The 20,571-nt window shown below is 43.8% G+C and overlaps 2 protein-coding genes across 2 annotated transcripts; one reads left to right on the top strand and one right to left on the bottom strand.

Annotated features, from left to right (window-relative positions):
* The first annotated feature begins 5,320 nt into the window (after positions 1-5,320).
* Positions 5,321-9,563, top strand: CAF2 (RNA-binding CRS1 / YhbY (CRM) domain-containing protein). The gene is made up of 6 exons (XM_039124001.3): positions 5,321-6,158; positions 7,073-7,200; positions 7,342-7,567; positions 7,660-7,787; positions 7,983-8,136; positions 8,684-9,563. The coding sequence occupies exons 1-6, from the start codon at positions 5,456-5,458 to the stop codon at positions 9,124-9,126; spliced, it is 1,782 nt and encodes a 593-aa protein (XP_038979929.2). The 5' UTR covers positions 5,321-5,455; the 3' UTR covers positions 9,127-9,563.
* A 5,433-nt stretch (positions 9,564-14,996) lies between these two features.
* Positions 14,997-18,132, bottom strand: LOC103714941 (S-adenosylmethionine synthase 1). Its single transcript, XM_008802422.6, has 2 exons — positions 17,975-18,132; positions 14,997-16,413 (listed from the first exon to the last, which is right to left on the bottom strand). Exon 2 carries the CDS (start codon positions 16,400-16,402, stop codon positions 15,218-15,220), a length of 1,185 nt encoding a protein of 394 aa, XP_008800644.1. The 5' UTR covers positions 16,403-16,413; positions 17,975-18,132; the 3' UTR covers positions 14,997-15,217.
* Positions 18,133-20,571: the final 2,439 nt, after the last annotated feature.

The raw sequence follows: 20,571 nt of genomic DNA, 5'->3' as shown, positions 1-20,571 counted from the left end.
TAAATTGAACACAAAGCATTATCTCCTATTTCCAAGAGGAGTCAATTCCATCTTGACTCACGCACTGATTTTGCAAGTACTTGACTGCACCCAGTAACCTTCCGTCCCAGAATTAGAAATTCTGCTAGTCCGGTACCAAAGTACAGTGAGTTGATTGCTAGTCACTGTAGTGATCTCAGGTCTGAGGGTACTTATACCCATATCCACTCAGAATATCTCTCGACAGTAGAGTGTTCCGGAATTGGTCACATTCAGTAAAATGTACTCCTACACTTCACCTGTGCGACATATCAGTGTCTCCACACTCCTTGGTTAAGAAGACAACCAACGTATATGTCTCACAACGACCTAATCTCGACAATGCTATCGTCCTACTAACAGCAAATCATTTGGTCGCGAACAGGTTTAAGGACTTGAAGATAAATCCTCCTTTATCATAAAACAAGTCCTAAGGACTTCATCATATAAGAGTTCATTTGATGATATACAATGAAATGATGAACAATGCCAAATAACACTTTATTAATTTATCATTCATTTACAAAATTCAATTATCAGCACACTGACGATTGACTCTTATGATACAATTCCCAACAGGTGGTCGCAGTCGGCATTGGCAGTGGGCTCCAAACCAAATTGTGCCAAACAGCACAGCCGGCCAGTGAAGCATCTCTCAAGGTGAGGTTGTCGTAGGGGAAGGCCAAGTGTGGGGAATCAAATGTTGATATAGAGGCTCTGGACTTTGAGGGAAAGCAGGGCACTGTAGCAACATGCCAAATGGCACAGGGGTGCAGTGGGGAGCAGCACCATCAAATTCTACTTCAACTTCTGGCTTCAACTAAGGTGAAGTCTACTGTTGCTCCAGGAGGTGAAGGTTGCGTGGAAGGGGTGGAAGGCGGCAGCAGCAGCAACTCCGGGGTTGTGGGTTGTGGGGCATTTTTGGGTGTTTTATGAAGATTATGTTATGGAATTGTCGTGCGGCGGGGAAACCTTCCTTTGCCCCCGCTTTCTGTAGGTTAGTGCAACTGCACAACCCCGACATTTGTGTATTGTTTGAGACTCGTCTATCTAGGAGGAGTCTTCAGAAGGCTAGAAGGGCGTTACCGAGATCGTGGGGGTTCTATGCTGTGGAATCTCAAGGATTGTCGGGAGGCATTATAGTCACTTGGGGATTAGGGCGATGTAGGTTGGATAGTTTCAATGTATGTAATCAGGAGGTAATCATGGTGATTTCGGAGGAAAATAGGAGTCCTTAGGTTCTCTCAGCGGTGTATGCTAGTACTGAGTATAGGAAAAAGAGGATTCCATGGGAGGAAGCTTCTTAGGTGATCGGTTAGGGTTATCCAGTGTTGATGGCAGGAGACTTCAATTGTATTGTGGACCCCCAGGAGAAGATGGGGGGGAAGCCCTTCTCTCACAATAGGAAGATTAAGGAGTTTCAGGACTTTCTCACATCCAATGGATTGATTGATTTGGGCTACTCGGACCCTAGGTTCACAGGGTGTAATAATCAGCAGGGGAGGGGCCGAGTTTGAGAGAGATTAGACAGAGTTTGTGCCACGGCTGGGTGGGCTCAGTGCTTCCTAGATTACCATGTCAGACACTTGCCTAGGATTGCTTCGGACCAGAGCCCATTGCTGGTGAGTACAGAGGCACACATACCAGTTTGCCCCCCCTTTAGATTTGAGAAGTTTTGGCTGTGCTACCCTCGGTCCTGGGATATGGTGAGGGAGGCATGGAGAGTCCCGGTTAGGGGAGATGCTATGTATCGGGTGTCCCATAGGTTGGAGTTGACTAGGAGGTGGTTGCGGAAATGGAACCGGGAGGAAGTGGGGAATATCTTTAGGAGGATGGAGGAGGAGGAGGAGGTCATTGCTAGACTACAGTCGCAGGAGGCACTGAGGGAAAGATTATCGGAGGAGGAGGTGGGAGAGCTCAGATTGCACTTGGCTTTACATGATTCTCTTCTCAGACAGCAGGAGACACAAAGGAGACAGAAGTCCAGGGTTCAGTGGATTCTGGAGGGGGATCTGAACACTAGATTTTTTCATCAGGCGACGGTGATCAGGAGGCACCAGAACAGGATTAGAGTCATCAAGGGTGAGGACGGGCAGTTGTCAGATGATCCTGCCATGATTCGGAGGATGGTGGAGGGCTTCTTCAGAGCTAGGTGGACGGAGCTGACAGGGGATGGGAGCCGAGCGGTGATGTCGATGCCTGTGGATCGGGTGTTGGAGGAGGAGACTGTAGCGTTGATTAGGCCGGTGTCGGAGAGGAGATTAGGGAGACGATATGGTCCCTCGAGGGGGACAAGGCACTAGGGCCGGATGGTTTTCCATCTCTGTTCTTTCGGAGGTATTGGATGATAGTGGGACAGGATGTGACGGCGGCTATACAACAGTTCTTCAGTACATCAGTGATGCCATTAGAGTGGCAGAGGACTTTTATCACCTTGATACCGAAGCGGCAGAATGCTACTGAGCTGGGTTATTTTCGACCGATTAGCCTGTGCACCACCTTGTACAAGGCTACAACGAAGATACTTGCCGTGAGGTTGAGGGATATCCTTCCGAGATTGATTAGTCCGGAGCAGGGAGCTTTTATTGGAGGGCGTAGCATCTCCGATAATGTCCTGATAGCCCAGGAGTTCATATTTGATTTGGAAAGAGCCCCGATGAGGAGGAGCTTAATGGGAGTCAAGCTTGATATGGGGAGGGCCTATAACAGGATGCGCTGGGATTTCTTGCAGCAGTCTTTGCGGGGGTTTGGCTTTCTGAGTTATGGATTCAGTGGATTATGGGATGTGTCAGGGCTCCATCGTTCGCCGTTCTGGTAAACGGCACGCCATTTTGTTTCTTCGAGTCTTCGGTAGGGCTACGCCAAGGGTGCCCCCTGTCCCCCCTGCTGTTCATTATTTGTGCGGATGCACTGTCTAGAGCATTGCGTCATGCTGTGTTTACTCAAGAGTTGGAGACCTACAGGCCAGTGGTGGGTGCTACCCCGATTTCCCATTTACTTTTCGCTGATAACTGGTTGTTGCTAGCCAGGTCATCGCGGCAGGATGCCCGAGTCATTGGCAGACTTCTTCAGGACTATTGTGCAGCATCAGGGCAGCGGGTCAACTTCTCAAAGTCAGCTATTTGTTTCAATCCGAAGACCAGACAGGAGGTGAGGCATTCTATTCTGGAGATTTTGAGGGTGGGCTAGCAGGAGAGCACCATGAGATATCTGGGAGTTCCGATCTCAGGATGGCGGCTGCGCGGTAGGGATTGCTCTTCCATCGAGCTCAGCATCAGGCGGAGGCTGGAGGGCTGGCAGATGCATTCATTATCTATGATGGGCAGGATCACCATAGTCCGGTCAGTTCTCTCCTTGATTCCTATTTACTCACTCTCCAATTCCTTCATCCCAGTGTCGGTTTTGAGGTCTCTTGAGCAACTATTTAGAAACTTCATCTGGGGAAGGCATGGAGGCAGGGGTGGCATCCATATGTTAGCATGGGAGGTGGTGTGTCAGCCTACCAGGTTTGGAGGTCTGAGGGTGCAGTCCTTGTTGAAGAGGCGGGAGGTGTTGGCAGCCCGACATGTCGCGAGATTTATACTAGAGCCCGAAAGTATGTAGTCCTCCTTGATGAGGGCGAAGTATGGAGTGTTGCTGCCTGGAGCGAGAGCTGCTTGCCATCACTCACCAGTGTAGAGGGAGATGTGTGCCAGAGCTGGGGTGGTCCTCCCAGAGATTAGATGGGTCATTGGTGACGGTCGGTCCATTGATGTTTTGGAGGATTGTTGGGTGACTGCGCAGCCGCTCAGTCAGGTTCCGACCATGGTGGACTCGAGACGATTGGCGGGCCACACGGTTAGTGATCTGATGGTCTCAGAGGAGGGCCGATGGAGGGAGGGGTTGATTCGGGAGGTTTTTGGATAGCACTTGGCGGAGATGGTCCTGGCTCTCCCAGTGCCCATTTGGGGGGAGCCTGACAAATTAGTCTGGGCATCGGCGGGACGGTCGCAGGTGCGGGCGAGGGACCTTCAGGTTTTGTTCGGGGGGAGCCAGTTCGGCAGATCGAGGGAGGTTGGATTTGGAGGATGCAGATTCATCCGTGGGTGGCGCTCTTCTTTTGGAAGGTGGCCTGGGGCTGCCTTCCCACCAGGAGTGTGCTCGTCAGGCGGGGTATGCAGATCCCTCTATACTGCTAGGTGTGCACGGACTTTGAGGAGACTTTGAGCATGCTCTTCTGTAGTGTTTCGGGGCCAGGGAGATATGGAGGAGGTCACCTGCTTTTCTCCCCTAGTTGGTGGTGTTGGTACAAGATCTGTTACAGCTACTGAGAGACTCCTTTCGGAGCCATAGATCTGTTGAGGTAGAGGTACTTAGAGCATATCTGGCCTACCATATCTGGTTGGACAGAAATGCAGGCTTGTTTGAGGGTAGGAGGTCTTCTCTGAGGCTGGTGGTGGTCAGAGCAGTGCTTCAAGCTGGGGAGGTGATTTTGTGCGCTGCTTTGTGTTCTCTTGGGATGGCCAGGGACATCTGGGATTCTCACTTCGTTGACTCAGCGCCCAAATTTGTTGTCGTTTCTTGGGTACCCCCACTCCCTGATTTTCTAAAGGTGAACTTTGATGGCAACATGGCAGTAGATGGGAGGTCCAGAGGTGTTGAATTTATGATCAGAGACCATCGTGGTAGTCTGGTCGCAGCAGGGGTCGCCGCATGCCAGGCCTTACCGTAGTTGGGGCAGAGCTTCGAGCTGTCTGGGAGGGGATATCATATGCGAGGCGGGTGCTTGGTGTTGAGCGGGTGCACATCGAGGGGGAGACTCTTATGGTGATCGAGTGGATTCAGGGTGCGGATAGTTATGGAGATGGTCATCCGCTCATTCGCGAGACACGCAGGTTGGCTTTGGAGCTGGATGAGTTTCGGGTAGCATATGTTATCGAAAGGCGAACAGGGCAGTAGACTGGGTCGCCTCCTATGTTGCACGACATTTTGGGGAGTTCTTATGGACGCCTTCCGTAGAGCTCCCGCCCCTACTGTACTCTTTATTTTCTTCTGATTTGGCAGGATGTACTCAGATTAGAGATATATGAATTACCGTTAAAAAAAAAAAAAAAAAAAAAAGGGAGCATGATATTTTTATTTACTTTTAAATTTTAAATAAAATTTATTTGATTATGGAAATTGATGAAAGAGGGATAAAGATTTTCTCAAAATAGAGTTCATCTGTTTTGAACTAAAATGGAGATGTAGAAATAAATAGAGTGGGTAAAATAATATATTTCTCTTATTTAATAATATATATTTTAAAAAAAAAAAAGAATATGCGTGCGCGTGAGATTTTTCCGTTATCTCCCCCCACCTCCCTCCCTCCCTCTCGCTTCACTCCTGCCATCTTATCCGCCATTAGTGACCAAACCCTCAACCTAAACCTCTCAAACTCTAACCCTAGACATCATCCATGCCGATCCTCGCCTCTGCCGCCCTTCCGGCTGGCGGCACAAATCTCTTCGCCTCCCCTCCCCCCAATCCCCGCCTCAACGAGCCCCTGCCCCCCAACCGCGCCCCCCCTCTCCCCGTCCCCAAGCGATCCAAACCCCCTCCCAAAACGCCCCCGCCCGACCCTTCCCGGAATGCCCCTCCTCCTCCTAATCCCGCGCTCCGCGCCGCCCACTCCCGCTCCCGCTACTACAAGCCCGTCTCCGACGGCGTCCTCGCCGCCGAGGCCGACGGCCGCACCGTCGTCGTCGGCCCCTCTGGTGTCTCGTACCTCCTCCCTGGCGCCCCCTTCGAGTTCCAGTTCAGCTACTCCGAGACCCCCAAGGTCAAGCCCCTTGCCATCCGGGAGCCCGCCTTCCTCCCCTTCGCCCCGCCTACCATGCCCCGCCCCTGGACCGGCAAGGCGCCTCTCCTATCCAAGAAGGACAAGGAGAGGAAGAAGAAGGTCCGGTTGTTCGAGCCGCTGGGACAGCCGGAGATGGTGGTGGAGGAGGAGGGAGCGAAGGTCATGGAGATGACCCGGAGGGCGGTGCAATTGGGGCAATTGGGGCGCTACCCCAACGATGGGAGAACCCGGGAGGAAATATTGGGGGTGCCGCTGAAGAGGGCGGAGGTAAGGGCGCTTATCAAGCCCTATGTCTCCTCCAACCGTCAGGTGAATCTTGGTAAGGCTTAGAATGTGTCAATGGTGTTCGATATATTGTCTATACCCTTATATTATTCTCATTTTTTTTATCTAAAAGTGATTTTTTTCTCCGTGATGGTTAGAAACTCCTAAATGATTTGCCAATGATTTTTATGTTGTGGACTCTTTAACTCAAAATGCAACTTTAGGGAATTCAAGATGAGGGATTGGACAAGGTGTGTTATATATTGGCTATTTTAGTTCACAAGGGAATTGATAGTGAGGCTTGGGGAGATTTGATGTTGTTGGACAGGCTGACACTGCATTCATTTCTGAGCATTTGGGTTGGGTTTCTCTGGTCTCTTTGAAAAAGGCTTAGGACGTTTGGAGACAATGGTGGGTGTGTTTGTGACCGGGGTAGATAGACTAAATCAAACGTCCTAGATGCACCTGAGCAAGCTCGGATACCTTAGGTAACTGTTACTTGGTCCAGTTCAAGGAGAGCCCCTGTCTATGTTACAGATAGTGCCATTCAAAAGATGGGCTTTGGATAAAAGGATTGCCCCTAATACTCTATGAGTTAGCTCCTTATTGTCTCAAGATTAGAAGCTGAACTCATGCTCGATGTTGGGCATCTGGATGTAGGTAGATCTATTCAATAATTGAAACTGTCCAAAAATGGGCCATGACATTAGTTTGATTTTTTGATGTGTAGGATAAAATAGTGGTCTGGTGATATCTATTGTAATGATCTAATGTTGGTACACATGCATGTTTTCCCTCTATTATATTAGTATTTTATTATTGAAGGATGTGTAATCTTTTAACTTCATGCATTCTGAAGCTTATATTAAGCCTATTGAAAAAAAAAAAAGAGATGTTGCATATCACAAATGCAAAGTGTCGTTGTTATTACTTCATGCTAAGTGGTAACTCTTTTATTATGCTATGCAGGAAGGGATGGGTTAACCCATAACATGTTGGAATCAATACATTCACATTGGAGGCGCCAGGAGGTTTGTAAGGTTCGGTGCAGAGGTGTTCCTACTATTGATATGGACAATATCTGTCATCATCTTGAGGTTCTCATCTTCAACTATTTATTTTGTTACAGAGTTTAAAACTACATCCTGCACATGTTTAGGTCTTCTTTTCCCTCACAAAATTTACACATTACTAAAAGGAATAACAGCTCTTGGTTCAATTTTTCTTAATGATGACAGGAAAAGACTTGGGGAAAGATTATACATCGAGTTGGCGGCGTTGTTTATCTTTTTCGTGGCAGAAATTATGACCCTCGTACACGCCCACGATATCCTATAATGCTCTGGAAGCCAGCTGCTCCTGTTTACCCAAAGCTTATTCAGGATGCTCCGGAAGGACTTACAAAAATAGAAGCAGATGAATTGAGAAAGAAAGGGCAAAACCTACTGCCAATCTGTAAATTAGGTAAGCTAAGTTTCCTTGTTTGTATCCATTATTTTAGCTGTTATTTTACTTGTTTAACTGTTATACACTTATACTGTTCATTTATCTTGCAGCAAAAAATGGAATATATATTAATCTTGTTAAGGATGTGAGGGATGCTTTTGAAGGAAGCGAGCTGGTAAAGGTTGACTGCCAAGGGATGCACGCAAGTGATTACAAAAAATTAGGTGCAAAGCTGAAGGTTCATGAAGTTTTCTGTTAATATTTCATACCTTGGTGTTTTCTTCTTAAGTTACTTCGATGCCACATTAGTTGATTTCTATCACTAAAAGAATTCTTGCCAGGACAAAGTGAAGTTCTTAAGAATAGAATTATTCTGTAATTTTTAAGAATATATGAACCTTGTCAACTGAAGCTGCTTGTTGTTGGTTCACAGGAACTTGTTCCTTGTGTTCTGTTGTCTTTTGACAATGAGCAGATACTGATGTGGAGAGGTAGAGATTGGAAGTCAAGTTATCAGACACCTATCTCTTCTGTTTCAAAGCTTCACCAGACTGACAGTGGTGTTTCATCTGGTTTGGACAATTCAGGTGTGCCTTTAACTTGGAGAAAAATCATTTTGTTTGACATGCTGTCTGTCTTTTAATATATATTTTGAGTATTTTTGTTGGCCAATCATTTTCGAAGCCTATACCCTGTTTTCAATAGAAATGATATTAACTTACAGAACTCCATATAAAAAGTGTATTTAGAAGGTAAGCTATATCTGTGGAACTGCCTGGCCTTTTTTTGGATCTCAAATGCCTTTGTTAATTCAAGAAGTTCTATCTCTAAGCAGACAAACAGGCAAAAAAAAGTCCCAAGGGACTTCTTAATTTCAACTATATAAAGTCATTTGACATTTTAAGGATTTGCCTTCATTGGTTGTAGCTTTTCTTCCCATCTTATATGTTGATGTGCCTCTTGCCTCCTTTTCTATGTTAAAAGGGCATTCATAGAAGCCATTTTGTTTCAGGACAACAAAATACAATGCTGGTGGCTTTTTTTTGTGTGTGTGTGTGTGTATTTTTGTTGGTGCTGGGGGTTGGGTTCATACTGTTGCTTTCCAAATCTGAAACAAGGCTCATGTGTATACAGGCCAGTCAAATGATGTCAGTCACAATTGCACCACTAAAAAAGAGCTCTCCAGCCCAAAAATGCTTTCCCTTTGGAAGCGTGCAATAGATTCAAGCAAAGCACTCTTGCTGGATGAGACTCAACTCAGCCCAGATTCTCTTCTTCAAAGGGTTGAGGAGTTTGAAGGGATGTCACAGGCAACAGAGCACTCATATCCTGCCTTAATCCTTCCCAGTGGAGAAGAGCCTGATGTTTCAATAGCCACACATAAGGCTAGAATTAACACTGAGACTGAGAGCGTTCAAGACAAAGATGGTGATGAGTTTATGGAAAGAGATGCTTATCATGAAGATTATGAAGATTTTGAGAATGATTCGATTGATTCATTTGAGGAGGTTGAGTCCTCAGTTCCCCTCGGTTCTTTACCTGTTGATTCACTAGCAGAACGACTCAGTTTGGAATGAATCCAATTTGCATACATGCCTCTGCTGGAGACCTTGGTGTTTTTAGCGTTAAATCCTTTCAAGGGAAGCCCTCTCTTGTTATCAATTGAGACAAGTTTTTTCTCAACTAATTGCCCATGATGGATTTGTGGATTCTAGCAGTACATCTCTTTTTTTGGGGGAGCAGTACACCTCTTCAATGTGTTCTGTTGTGGCAGGTACAGTAAGTATACGGGGTAGATAAAAACAAGCCAAAGATACGATGCTGGATAAGGTAAAAGTGTAAAAGTGTGATTTGTAACATCATGAAAGTTTTTTGGTCTTTTATTGCTTTTGTAAATTAATACTTTATTGTTCATATAAAGGATCCCCATAAGCTTGTATCAATATGTAACTTTTGATTGAGATTATAGTAATCAGGATTGTTAGAAGGATAGATTTCACTCTGATAGATGAAACAGTGGCCTTTTCTTTTTTCATAATTTTGCTCTTAAAACAATGTGCTACTAATGAGCCTTTCTTTGCATTGTCAATATATTTATTGTTCATACCAATGATGTTAGGACAATGACCATTCTGGTTTGGCTCCAGGATTCACCAGCAACTCTGCTTTATTTTGGCACCACAGATTGTCGCATCTTTAGGTGTGTCCCAGTCTTGTTGGGCTCGGATGCTGCAGCATAAAAGCTAGGCGACCTCAGTTACTGACAAGCTTAGTAAACCATGGGATCAACATCTAGAAGCAGAGGTAAAACCATAATTCCTTTGTGCTGTGTCCTTGGCATGGTTTGTCTGGAGATCAGGTTAACTTAAAGAGTCATTATTTTGAGGTTGCATGCATTACAAAGAGACAGGCACTGAATCAAACCAAAAAGAAGGGGAGGGTTTGGAATTTAGAGAGTCACATGAATGTAGCCTTATCTCTTCGTATATAGAAATTATTTTCGTATTTTGAATTCATAATATCTAGGTCACAAAGAAATGTTGGGCCAAAACTTTTCCTTTTTGATAATGCTTCGCTAGGCATTTGAAAATCAGGCAGTTCAGAGAGGGAATATTTGTGAAGGACTAAACAAAGAGGTGCTATGTTGAGTTTGCCTTTAATAGGCTTCGAGGACCTGCAACTAATTGTCTAATAGGCTTCACTGAGCTTTACCGTGGCACTACTGCAAGTTTACCCTGCTGTAGTCCTGTCGGTAAGCAGTTGGCGTCTGTTAGCAATGTAGGCTGGTAACCCAAAACATATGGAAATCCATGCCAATTAAAGTGCCTCCAATGATGACTGCACTTACACCTGACCATGCACTTGAAGCATATCTTGACTTACTGTCTTGATTGATCGCCATTAGATAGAGAGGCAGGAGGGGGTGGAGCACCTGCTTTTGTACGACATGCGATGGATGCTATGGAATTGCCGGGCTATTCAGGTCAGGCACGTCTTTCGGGAGGCGAACCAAGGTGCTGATTAGGTCGCTTCCTTCGTTGCTCAGCATTCAGAAGAAGTTTTTTTGAACCCAGCAGGCTTTAGTTCCTGCTGATTTTACTAGTATTCTTGTTAGTGATGTAGCTGGTTGTGCTCATGTGAGAACAGTTTGAGCAGCCGAACCACCAAAAAAAAAAAAACATATCTTGACCGCACTGCAGTGCACACTTGTTATGACAACTGTCACTCCTTTCAATCAAAGCTCCCACAAGTAATCGAACGAACAACATCTGCTTTTAGAAAATGCATATCAATCAGATGAAGAAATGTGCATGCAAGGATGATTCGAAGGTGTTCTCATTGCATGCTAGGATGAAGAAAAGGAATGGCCATGATGGACTCAAATCAGATGAAGAAATATGCATTATTAATTGAAGGTACCAGTTTCCCCTTCATATCCAAAGTGAATCAATCATGAGGCAGCGCCTCAGCATGAAAATCTTATTAAATTCTCTTGTATCAGATAACAAATCCATCCTCCTGCCACCAAGAAACTTCAAGGATCAGAGTCCAAAAAGCCAATAAGATAAAGCAGTACAAGAGTGGCCTAAAAGTTTGGCTAGAAGAACTATTGTGTTTCAAAGGGAGAAAGGGACAATGGGCCCTCTAACAAGGTGGAAGGACTTGAAAACAGCATGCAATCATGTTGTATACATCCAAGCAAACAATGATCAAGATGACAAAATTGTACATAAAATTGACAGTCAAGCTTTTCTTCCAGTTAGAGAAGAATGATGCGAGGGAGGATCAACGGATCAGATAGAAATCAGAACAAAAGATGAGTTTGTCCTCGCGTTCTCACGCCTAGGATCATTGTAACAGCACACTACATGTTCAAGTTACATGTGGACTTGACTTTCCAATTTCCAAGTTCAGTTGTGAAGTACAAGGGAGCAGCGACAACGTCCTTGCAGCACTCTTCTTCGAATCAAGTCCACAAAAGGACCCTTTTCAAGTCTTAAAGCTCTGGTAAAATGAGAGGTTCCGGATCTTACTGTGGATGGGCCATGCATGAAGCTGTCGCCTTCAAGGTACCTTTTTTTTTTTTAATCTCAAAGAAGCGGAGACAAAAAAGAGTGAAGAGTGGAATTATTGGTTGGACCATATCTCTACAGTAGATAAGATTTTCCAGCTCAGCAGTCGATCAATCCATCTACAAAAGGATATGTCTGTTTGCTCTCTTTCTCTACTGTTTCATTGTTTTCTTTTTGGTTGGGCTAGACTACGGCGAAGATTTATAATGTGCGTTTCTTTGTGGTTGGACTGGTCCACTGTAGAGATTTATAAAGATTAATGCAGTCTTAAAAAGAGGGGAATAGCTAGATAACACGTGGATAATATGATTATTGGTTGGACCAGATCTTAATAGTAGATAAGATTTTCCAGCTCAGCCCTCGATCAATCCATCTACAAAAAGATATCTGTATTGCTCTCTTTGTCCACTGTTTCTTTTTTTTATTTTTGGTTGGACTAGACCACCCTGAAGATTTATAATATGCGTGTTTCTTTGTGGTTGGACTGATCCACTGCACAGATTTATAAAGATTAATGCGGTCTTAGAAAGAGGGGAATAGCTAGATAACACACGGATAACCTGCACGAGCACAAATTAAATCTAAAATGAATCAAAGGGCTTGAGTCAAAGCTTATGCGCTTGACTTGCCTTTGCTATAAGGTTAAGAGGATTAAGGTTTGATTCATGCAGCCTGTAGGCAATCTTTGCTTGCACACACGTTTAGCACCACACTTCATGCCACTTTTCTTGTGTAACATGCCTCTGTTAGTTGTTTTCCTATAAATAACACTTGCACGATCTTTAAAGTCTAAAGCAGCGCAGCCTGCTCAAGTTAACAGGGAAATCAATAAAACTTCTTTCCGGAGCTGGTCAAAGCCTCAAAATCACAATTTTGCTTTGTCACATCTAATAAATTATTTGAAGTTGAGATGTCAATGAATAGAATAAAGACAAATTGCCGGCTCGGTGAGACCTCTAAGGAGATGAATTTGTTGGTTTGGTAGATCTGCAAACAGAGAGAAAGGTTAAATATGGTATGGTGGATTGGGCAGACTTGGAGCAGACTTACTTGGTCCCGGCATTATTTTTTTCATCTCGGCAATGTGACCTCCTGGTATTACAAATTTCAATTTTAACAGTGACATAACCAGAGGCAAATACAATTAAACGAGGAGTGAAGAAGCCTCAAATAACTTACAAGCAGAAAAATAATTCAGGAACACCAAAGAATGGCAACTCTAACTCCCTGGAAAAACAATTCAGAAACAATAGCAATAGTTCTTTCCATTCATTGTTGAAATGATACGTTGGCCCCAAACAATAGCATCAGTTCAGACCACTCAAATCCACCTTTTCTTCAACACAACTTAAGACCAGTACCAAAAGAGAAGGCATTGGTTTCTTGAGCAACATGATGGAACACAGTTTGATCAACCCAATATCTAATTTGTGCAATTGTCTTTCTATTCATTATCTTCCATTCTTTGTTGGTCTTTTCTTTTGGCCTAGCCTCATCTCAATGGATAGGTTCATACAAATCCTTACAATAAAGGATATCCTCCATCCTAGATTTCCAAATGGCATAGTTGGAAAATGTCAATTTGATCATGCCTCCCATAGAATCCTCCATTCTAGTTATACAAGAATTTTATCAAACACCTTATAGACACAAAATCTTGCTCTGATACCATTTGTCAGGAAAGACCCTTTCACTAGACAAATAACAATCCTATCTTTGTGTGAGTAGAATGAGAATACTATAACAACTAATCAATGCAAGAACTACCAAAATTGATAGGTTGAAGAAAGACTTAAACAAGTCTTTTGCCATGAAAGATATGGGGCCCGTAAAGCAAATACTTGGTATGAGAATTTCTTGTGATATAAAAAACAAAAAGTTTTGGCTATCACAAGAAAGGTATATTGAAAGGATGCTTGAGCGGTTTAATATCGAAAAGGCTAAACCGATTTTCTCTCCACTTGCAAATCATTTCGAACTCATAAAAAAGCAATGCCCTACAAGTGAAAGTGAGAAAGAGGAGATGTAAAAGGTTCTCTATGCTTCAGCAGTAGGAAGTTTGATGTATGTCATGGTGTGTACAAGACCAGACATAGCCTATGCAGTTGGTGTTGTGAGCAGATTTCTCTCGAATCCTGGCAAAGAACATTGGGCTGCAGTCAAAGGGATACTTAAATACCTCAGAGGTACTTCCAAAGCTTGCTTATGCTTTGGAAATTGAAAAACTATGCTAGAGGGCTTCACAGATGCAAATATGGTTAGTGATATTGATAATAGAAAGTCTACATCGGGATATATGATGACTTTTGCAAGGGAGCTGTTTCATGGCAGTCCAAATTGCAGAAATGCGTTGCTTTGTCCACTACAGAGACCGACTATATTACAGTGACAGAGGCATGTAAGGATATGTTGTCGATGAAAAGAGTCTTCCAAGAATTAGGCTTGAAACAAGAAAGGTATATTCTCTTTTGTGATAATCAGTGTGTCATTCATCTTAGCAAGAATTCTAGCTTTCATTCAAGGTCGAAGCATATTGATGTGAGGTATCATTGGATTCGGAATGTATTGAAAGAAAAGCTTTTGCATCTAGAGAAAATCCATACCGATGAAAACGGGTCGGATATGATGACTAAAATTTTGCCTAAGAAGAAGCATGATATTTGTATGCTTAAGATAAACTTGGTGGAGCCTCTCACATAAGATGGGAGGGAAAGAATTATTGGCCGAGTCCCATCTTATGTGATGTGGGACCCAACAACTTAAATGAAAAAAAAAAAGAAACAAAAGAGGAAAAGAGGGGTTAGAGATTTTAATTCTATTAGAGGATTGATGAGAAGAAAAGGAGAAAAGCCATCTTGGTGAAGTGCTTGTAGAATTCATCTCAAAAAGGAGGTGAAGATCTTATTCAAAGCATCGCAGTAGAAAGAATAACCTTGTACAAACCTACACTCTATAAAATTATTTTTATTTTATTATTGGAGCCTACACTTTTTTTCATGTCAACTTTTTGTTTGTAATCGAAGAAATAAATCCTTGATGTATATAATCCTCTAACTTAGTCTAGCGAAAATACTTTGTAAACCCATTATTATTAATAGTGGAAGATAGTGGAGGTTTAAAGTGAACTTAGATCCGATATTTTTTTCCTCACATTGGAGAGTTTTCTACCTAAAAATTGTTATCTCTTGCTTCCTTATCTTTCTTGTGGTCTGATTTTGGTAGTGCTAGCATTGATTAATTGTTATAGTATTCTCGTTCTACTCACAAAAAAATAAAAAAAATTATTTGACCAGTAAAAAAGTCTTCCCTAACAATTGTTGAAACGATGCGTAGGCCCCAAACAATAGCATCAGTTCAGACCACACAAATCCACCTTTTCTTCAACACAACTTAAGACCAGTACCAAATATATTTAAAGAACAAAACATGAAGAAGAAAAAAGTGCAACACAATAAAAGAGGAGGAATAAAAATAAAAGGCAGGTAGAGCCAGCAGGAGAGAGCTGCAGCAGCCAATCTTTGTAGTTGTATCACTACTGAAATAGCCATTCTTTGCAGTTATTGTCACTAGTTGGATAAGATTATGATTGTTTGGTCTAGGCAGCTGGTTTCTCCCATTTGAGGGGCTTGACCACCTCCCAGGTGAAGTCTGGGTCATCCCTGCCAAAGTGTCCATAAGCTGCCGTCTTGAGGAATCTGCCATTGCCGCCCCTCTTCAAGTCAAGGTTAATGGTGATCATCCCAGGCCTGAAGTCAAAGTTCTCCTTGACAATCTTCAGGATCTCCTTGTCAGGGATCCTTCCAGTGCCATAGGTTTCAACAAACACAGAAAGAGGCTCTGGCACACCAATGGCATAGGAGACCTGAACAAGGGCCCGGCGCGCAAGCTCATTGGCCACGATGCTCTTCGCCGCCTGCCTCACAATGTAGGCACCACTGCGGTCGACCTTGGTGGGGTCCTTGCCGGAGAAGGCACCACCACCATGGGCTCCCCAGCCACCATAGGTGTCAATGATGATCTTGCGACCAGTGAGCCCAGCGTCACCATGAGGTCCGCCAATGACGAAACGGCCAGATGGGTTAAGGTGGAAGATGGTCTTCTCATCAAGGTACTGCTCAGGGACGACAGGCTTGATGACATGCTCCTTGAGGTCGGCAGCAATCTCATCATTGGTAACAGTCTCATCATGCTGGGTCGAGACGAGTACAGTGTGGACACGGACAGGAACCATAGCACCATTGTCATTGCGGTATTCAACAGTCACTTGGGTCTTGCCGTCAGGCCTCAACCAGGGGCAGGTTCTATTCTTCCTCACCTCGGTGAGGCGGGCACCAATCTTAGTGGCAAGAACATGGCTGAGAGGCATGAACTCAGGGGTCTCATCGGTTGCATACCCAAACATGTGTCCCTGGTCACCAGCACCAATCTCCTCGGGGCGCCTGGTGAAGTGGCCGTGAACACCCTGGGCAATGTCAGGGGACTGCTGCTCAATGTTGACAAGCACCTTGCAGCGATCAGCATCAAGACCAACATCATCCGATGTGAATCCAATGGCACGGCAGGTGTCACGAACAATCTTTTCATAGTCTACATTGGCCTTGGTAGTAATCTCCCCAAAGACCATGACCATGTTGGTCTTGGTGCAGGTCTCACATGCAACCTTGCTGTCAGGGTCCTGGGCGAGGCAGGCATCAAGCACGGCATCAGAGATCTGGTCGCAGAGCTTGTCGGGGTGCCCTTCATTGACAGACTCAGAGGTGAAAAGGAATGTGTTCTCCATTTTACTTAGACCTGAGCAAGCGAAAGCAAGTAGAGAAATCGAATTAAGCTAAAGTCCACCATGAATTGGTACCAACAAACTGCAAGAATCACAAAATTGCATATATACAAATAAATTGGACAATATAGACATCCAAAACAAGTTTCATCACCAACTTCTGAAAGCAAGTTAGCATTTTTTGCATCTGAAGAATAACCTCCAGATGCTGCTGTTTAATCCAATGCCATTGCATGGGTATACCTCCTATCTACTTCGTAAATCAAATGTTTATGACAAGATAGATGTGTTAAAGATCGGAGAACTCAAATTGCTTATGGCCATGAACTAATCATTATGTGGAACAAGAGAAATGATAAGCTTTAAACAAGATTTACCAAAGATGCACGGCTGGAAGGCCGGGGGATAATGGAGAATCAGAATCAAATAAAACAAATGAACAGGAAAAGCATAAGCATCTCAAATATTTTAGCATTCCAGAGTCTAAATAACTTTACACATAGCTTCAGAATTCGGAAAGAACATGTCTGAAGGAAAGAATCACATCGCATGCCAAAAAGTGAGTACAGAATGCACACTTCATAACTCGAATATCAAAGCAGATCTAAAACTAAGAAACATTTAACTAGGCGGAGCAACCTAACAACAACTCCGAAGTTCAAAATTTTTTTTTAAAAAAAAAAAGGTTTTACCTAAGGAAATTAACCTACTTTTAGGAGAAACATAATATGATGAGATGTTGATACACCTTATTAACATGCATGAAACCTACTTTATATGATTTCAAGTTCAGACGTAACCTAAATCAATGGAAAACTTCCCAAAATGCTAGCCATGCACAGGATCTATAGCAAAAGAATGCCATCTCTGTTTAAAACTAAGGTCAAAGGAAGTAGCTTCGGACACTATAGTCAATCTACAACCCTTGAAATCAGCAGAAAGCTAGAAATTAAAAAAAAAAAAAAAAAAGAAAAGAAGCGGATCTCTCAGCTAATCCATAACAAAGAACTAGAGCTCTTGCACTGATCTCGAGTTAAAATCTCGGGTCTGAACTCTGCAGTAAGCCAGATCTAATTTCCAAGAGTACATCAACCCTATCAACGAAACCCGGCATAACAATCTGGGCCCGCCCGTTCGGAGCCAAAAAAAGGAGAAAAAATAGTTTAAAAATCCAAAAAAAAACCGAGTTTTCAACTACCCAAAACCAGATCCGCCCTTTTCCAACCAAAAAAAAAAAAACCAAATTGATCGCAGTAGTTCTCAAAAACCAAGCAGATCTAGTAACAGATCATCAACAAAGCTACAATCAAGTTCATCAGATCTAACACGGCACAGGGTCCAAGACATCAGGAAATCAGCAGCATCATCGACATCCACGCATTTATTGAACAAAACCCCCGAAAAAACATCAAAAATCGCAAAAACACTAGATTCCTAAGTAGGAAACAATTTACTGAACAGAACCCCAAGAAAGCAGTGGAAAAATCAGATAAAAACACCAGATTTCCGGGACAAAAACGCAAATCCAAACGAAAAGGAACCCGGATCGAAACAAACGGAACAAGATCCTCTGACCTGCGAGCGAAACAGAAATAAGCCGCTCCACCGCCGTTCTCTCTCCCGCTGGATCCTATGGAAGCCTCGACCACCTCCTCTCACGGCTTCTTCCCCAACGCCATCGGCCCCTTTTATAGAGGCCGAGGGGCACATGGACGCGGTTTGGACTTCGGGCTCGATGATTTGGGATCCGGAACCAGTGGGGCGGATCGAATCTCGGCCGTGGGATTCGGTTTGGATCGTATCGGACCCTGCGGGGTTAGTTCGATGGGGGGTGGGTGGGGGAGAGGGACGCTCCACCGAGGTGGAGAGTTACTGGCTTTAGCCGGTGATCCACCTACCACCCCTGGACCCACTTTCCGGCTAGGTTCATCGGCTTTGCGGCTTTTCTCGCTTCTCGGGTAACCGGCTCTGATCTGATGAGCTGTGCCAGTTTTTATTTTATCGGTCATAAATCCATTGTTATCGAAACTCTATCTTTATTTGTGGTGTGCGTAAAGATGGTAATCTAAATAAATATGCTCAAGATAAATTAAGAGACAAGAATCAAAACTTACTTTTGAGGCTTTATTTGAAAATTTAGATTTTGAATTTTTTTAGCTCATAATATATTGTAGTATTTTGATAAAAAATTATTAATAAATCCAAAAAATTTTGGTAGTTTGAATTAAAATGCGCAGCAAAAATATAGTGAATTGAAGTATTTTTTTTTCTAAGTTGATCAGAAATATTATCTTCTTTTTAATAATAAAAGAATTGATCTATTTTTTTGTATAGTAGGATTTTCTTGATCTCCTAAATCTGAAGCTTGCTCATTTTCAATTAATATCAACCCTCTATTTGTTGAAAGAAATTGAGATTATAAATTGACTTTGATAAATATTCTACTACGAGTGGATTAGAGTTGTTTATGATTTAATTTTATAATAAACAGTTAATCAAGAATAGCTAATATTTTGACAAACAAACTTGACATTGTTATTGCGAATTAAGACGTTGATTTTCATTTATAAAAAAAAAAGTTTAATTTATATCATCTACAAAAAGAATCAAGTCCGGAAGTATCGTATCTTATTCTTATGATAAGAACTAATAATGAAGTTGTATTGATAAGTAAAATTATTAAAAATTTGAGGATGAGATTAGAACTATGTATCTCTAACCTTTTGAAAGTGCAAGAAAAGAAAATTTTCGTAGACGATTTTTTTTTTTTAGGGAGGGAGAATGTGATACCCATATTTGGGCCCGGTCCATTTGACCGGCCCAAAGTAATTGGCCTAATCAAGTTGGCTCAACAAAAAAAAATGACATGTGCCTGAAAAGAAGAGGACTCCCAATAGGAGTCTTTTTCTTCCCCCGAGTTGGTCAGACGGAATCCGACTCCAGGTTGGATTCCGGTCGCGTCCGAGCTCTATTTAGAGCTCCCCCTCATCCCTTTTCTATCACATCGGAGAGCCTTGGTCCCCCCAATCGAAGTCATTGCCGGATTCCTCTTCGATTTTTTCTGCGATCGTCAATCCTATCAACGTCGTTGCCATGGCCAATTGTCGCCGGGTTCTCTCTCCCTCTTCCGTGTTCCTCGAAAGTTTTGATTCCGGCCGATGATCGCTGGATTTTTGTGAAGAATTGGATGCCCTATTTTCCTTATTTTTGTGAAAACCGACACCTCTTTTCCTTTTTCCAGCCACTTCGCCACCTCTTGATGCCGAAACTTGATCGACTCCCCCGGCCTCCCACCAACCCTTCTTGGCAAAGCATTGGTCGCCGGTAAGTGGTCAACAGCTAGAAAATGATGAAGAAGCTTTGATTCCCCTTATTTTTATTGGTTTTGGTGCTGCCGACCGCCAGTCACCGCCGGTCGCCTGTTGGCCGGGTGTGGGTTCCTGACCCCGGGCACCACCTACAGCCACCCTTTCTCCTCCTTTATTCTTACTTAGCTAGAGAGAGACTCTTCTCTCTCTTCCTCCCACTTTTCTCTCTCTTCCCCCACCCTTTCTATTTCTACAAAGTTTCTCTCTCTACTGGACTTTCTCTCTCTACTCCCTCTAAAGATGTTGGATCAAGCATGGCACCTCTTTTTGTGACTCTGGATCAACCCTAGTGAAGAGCACTCATCTATGTTCAGCGGTTGGTGTGTGAGCTCCCACCTTGGTCCTTCTTAGGGCTGCAAATGGGTTGAGCCGACCCGTGACCCGACCCGACCCAACCCGCTTAAGACCCGACCCGACCCGCATTTTAGGACCCGCGGGGCCGGGTCGGGTCCTAAATTTGGACCCGTTCTATTTTTCGGGTTGGGTCGGGTCTGCCCAATTTCGACCCGCACCCCGACCCGACCCGACCCAATTTTTTGGACCATTTTTTTAAGACATGCAGCCCATTGGGCCGCAGGCCCGCAGTGCTACTGACTACTGTGCTCTGTGCTTTGCCCGCAGCCCGCAACGGATGATATATAAATCATCCGCTGGACCGCTTCACCTGTTGGACCCCTTCCTCCCTTTTTCTCTCCCGTGCGGCGCAGCGGCTGTGACCTAGCCCTAGATCTCCCGTGCGGCGGAGGATCATCTGGAGGAGACGAGGACGTCGAGGAGTAGACCGCTTCCGTGCTCGGTGCCCTA

Source organism: Phoenix dactylifera, chromosome 2 (assembly GCF_051530095.1).
Source record: "Phoenix dactylifera cultivar Ajwa chromosome 2, Ajwa_hap1_PhDact_Kaust_v1.1, whole genome shotgun sequence".
Classification (NCBI taxonomy): Eukaryota; Viridiplantae; Streptophyta; class Magnoliopsida; order Arecales; family Arecaceae; genus Phoenix; species Phoenix dactylifera.
The sequence above is the reverse complement of the archived record's forward strand: the minus strand, read 5'-3'. Positions and strand labels throughout refer to the sequence as shown.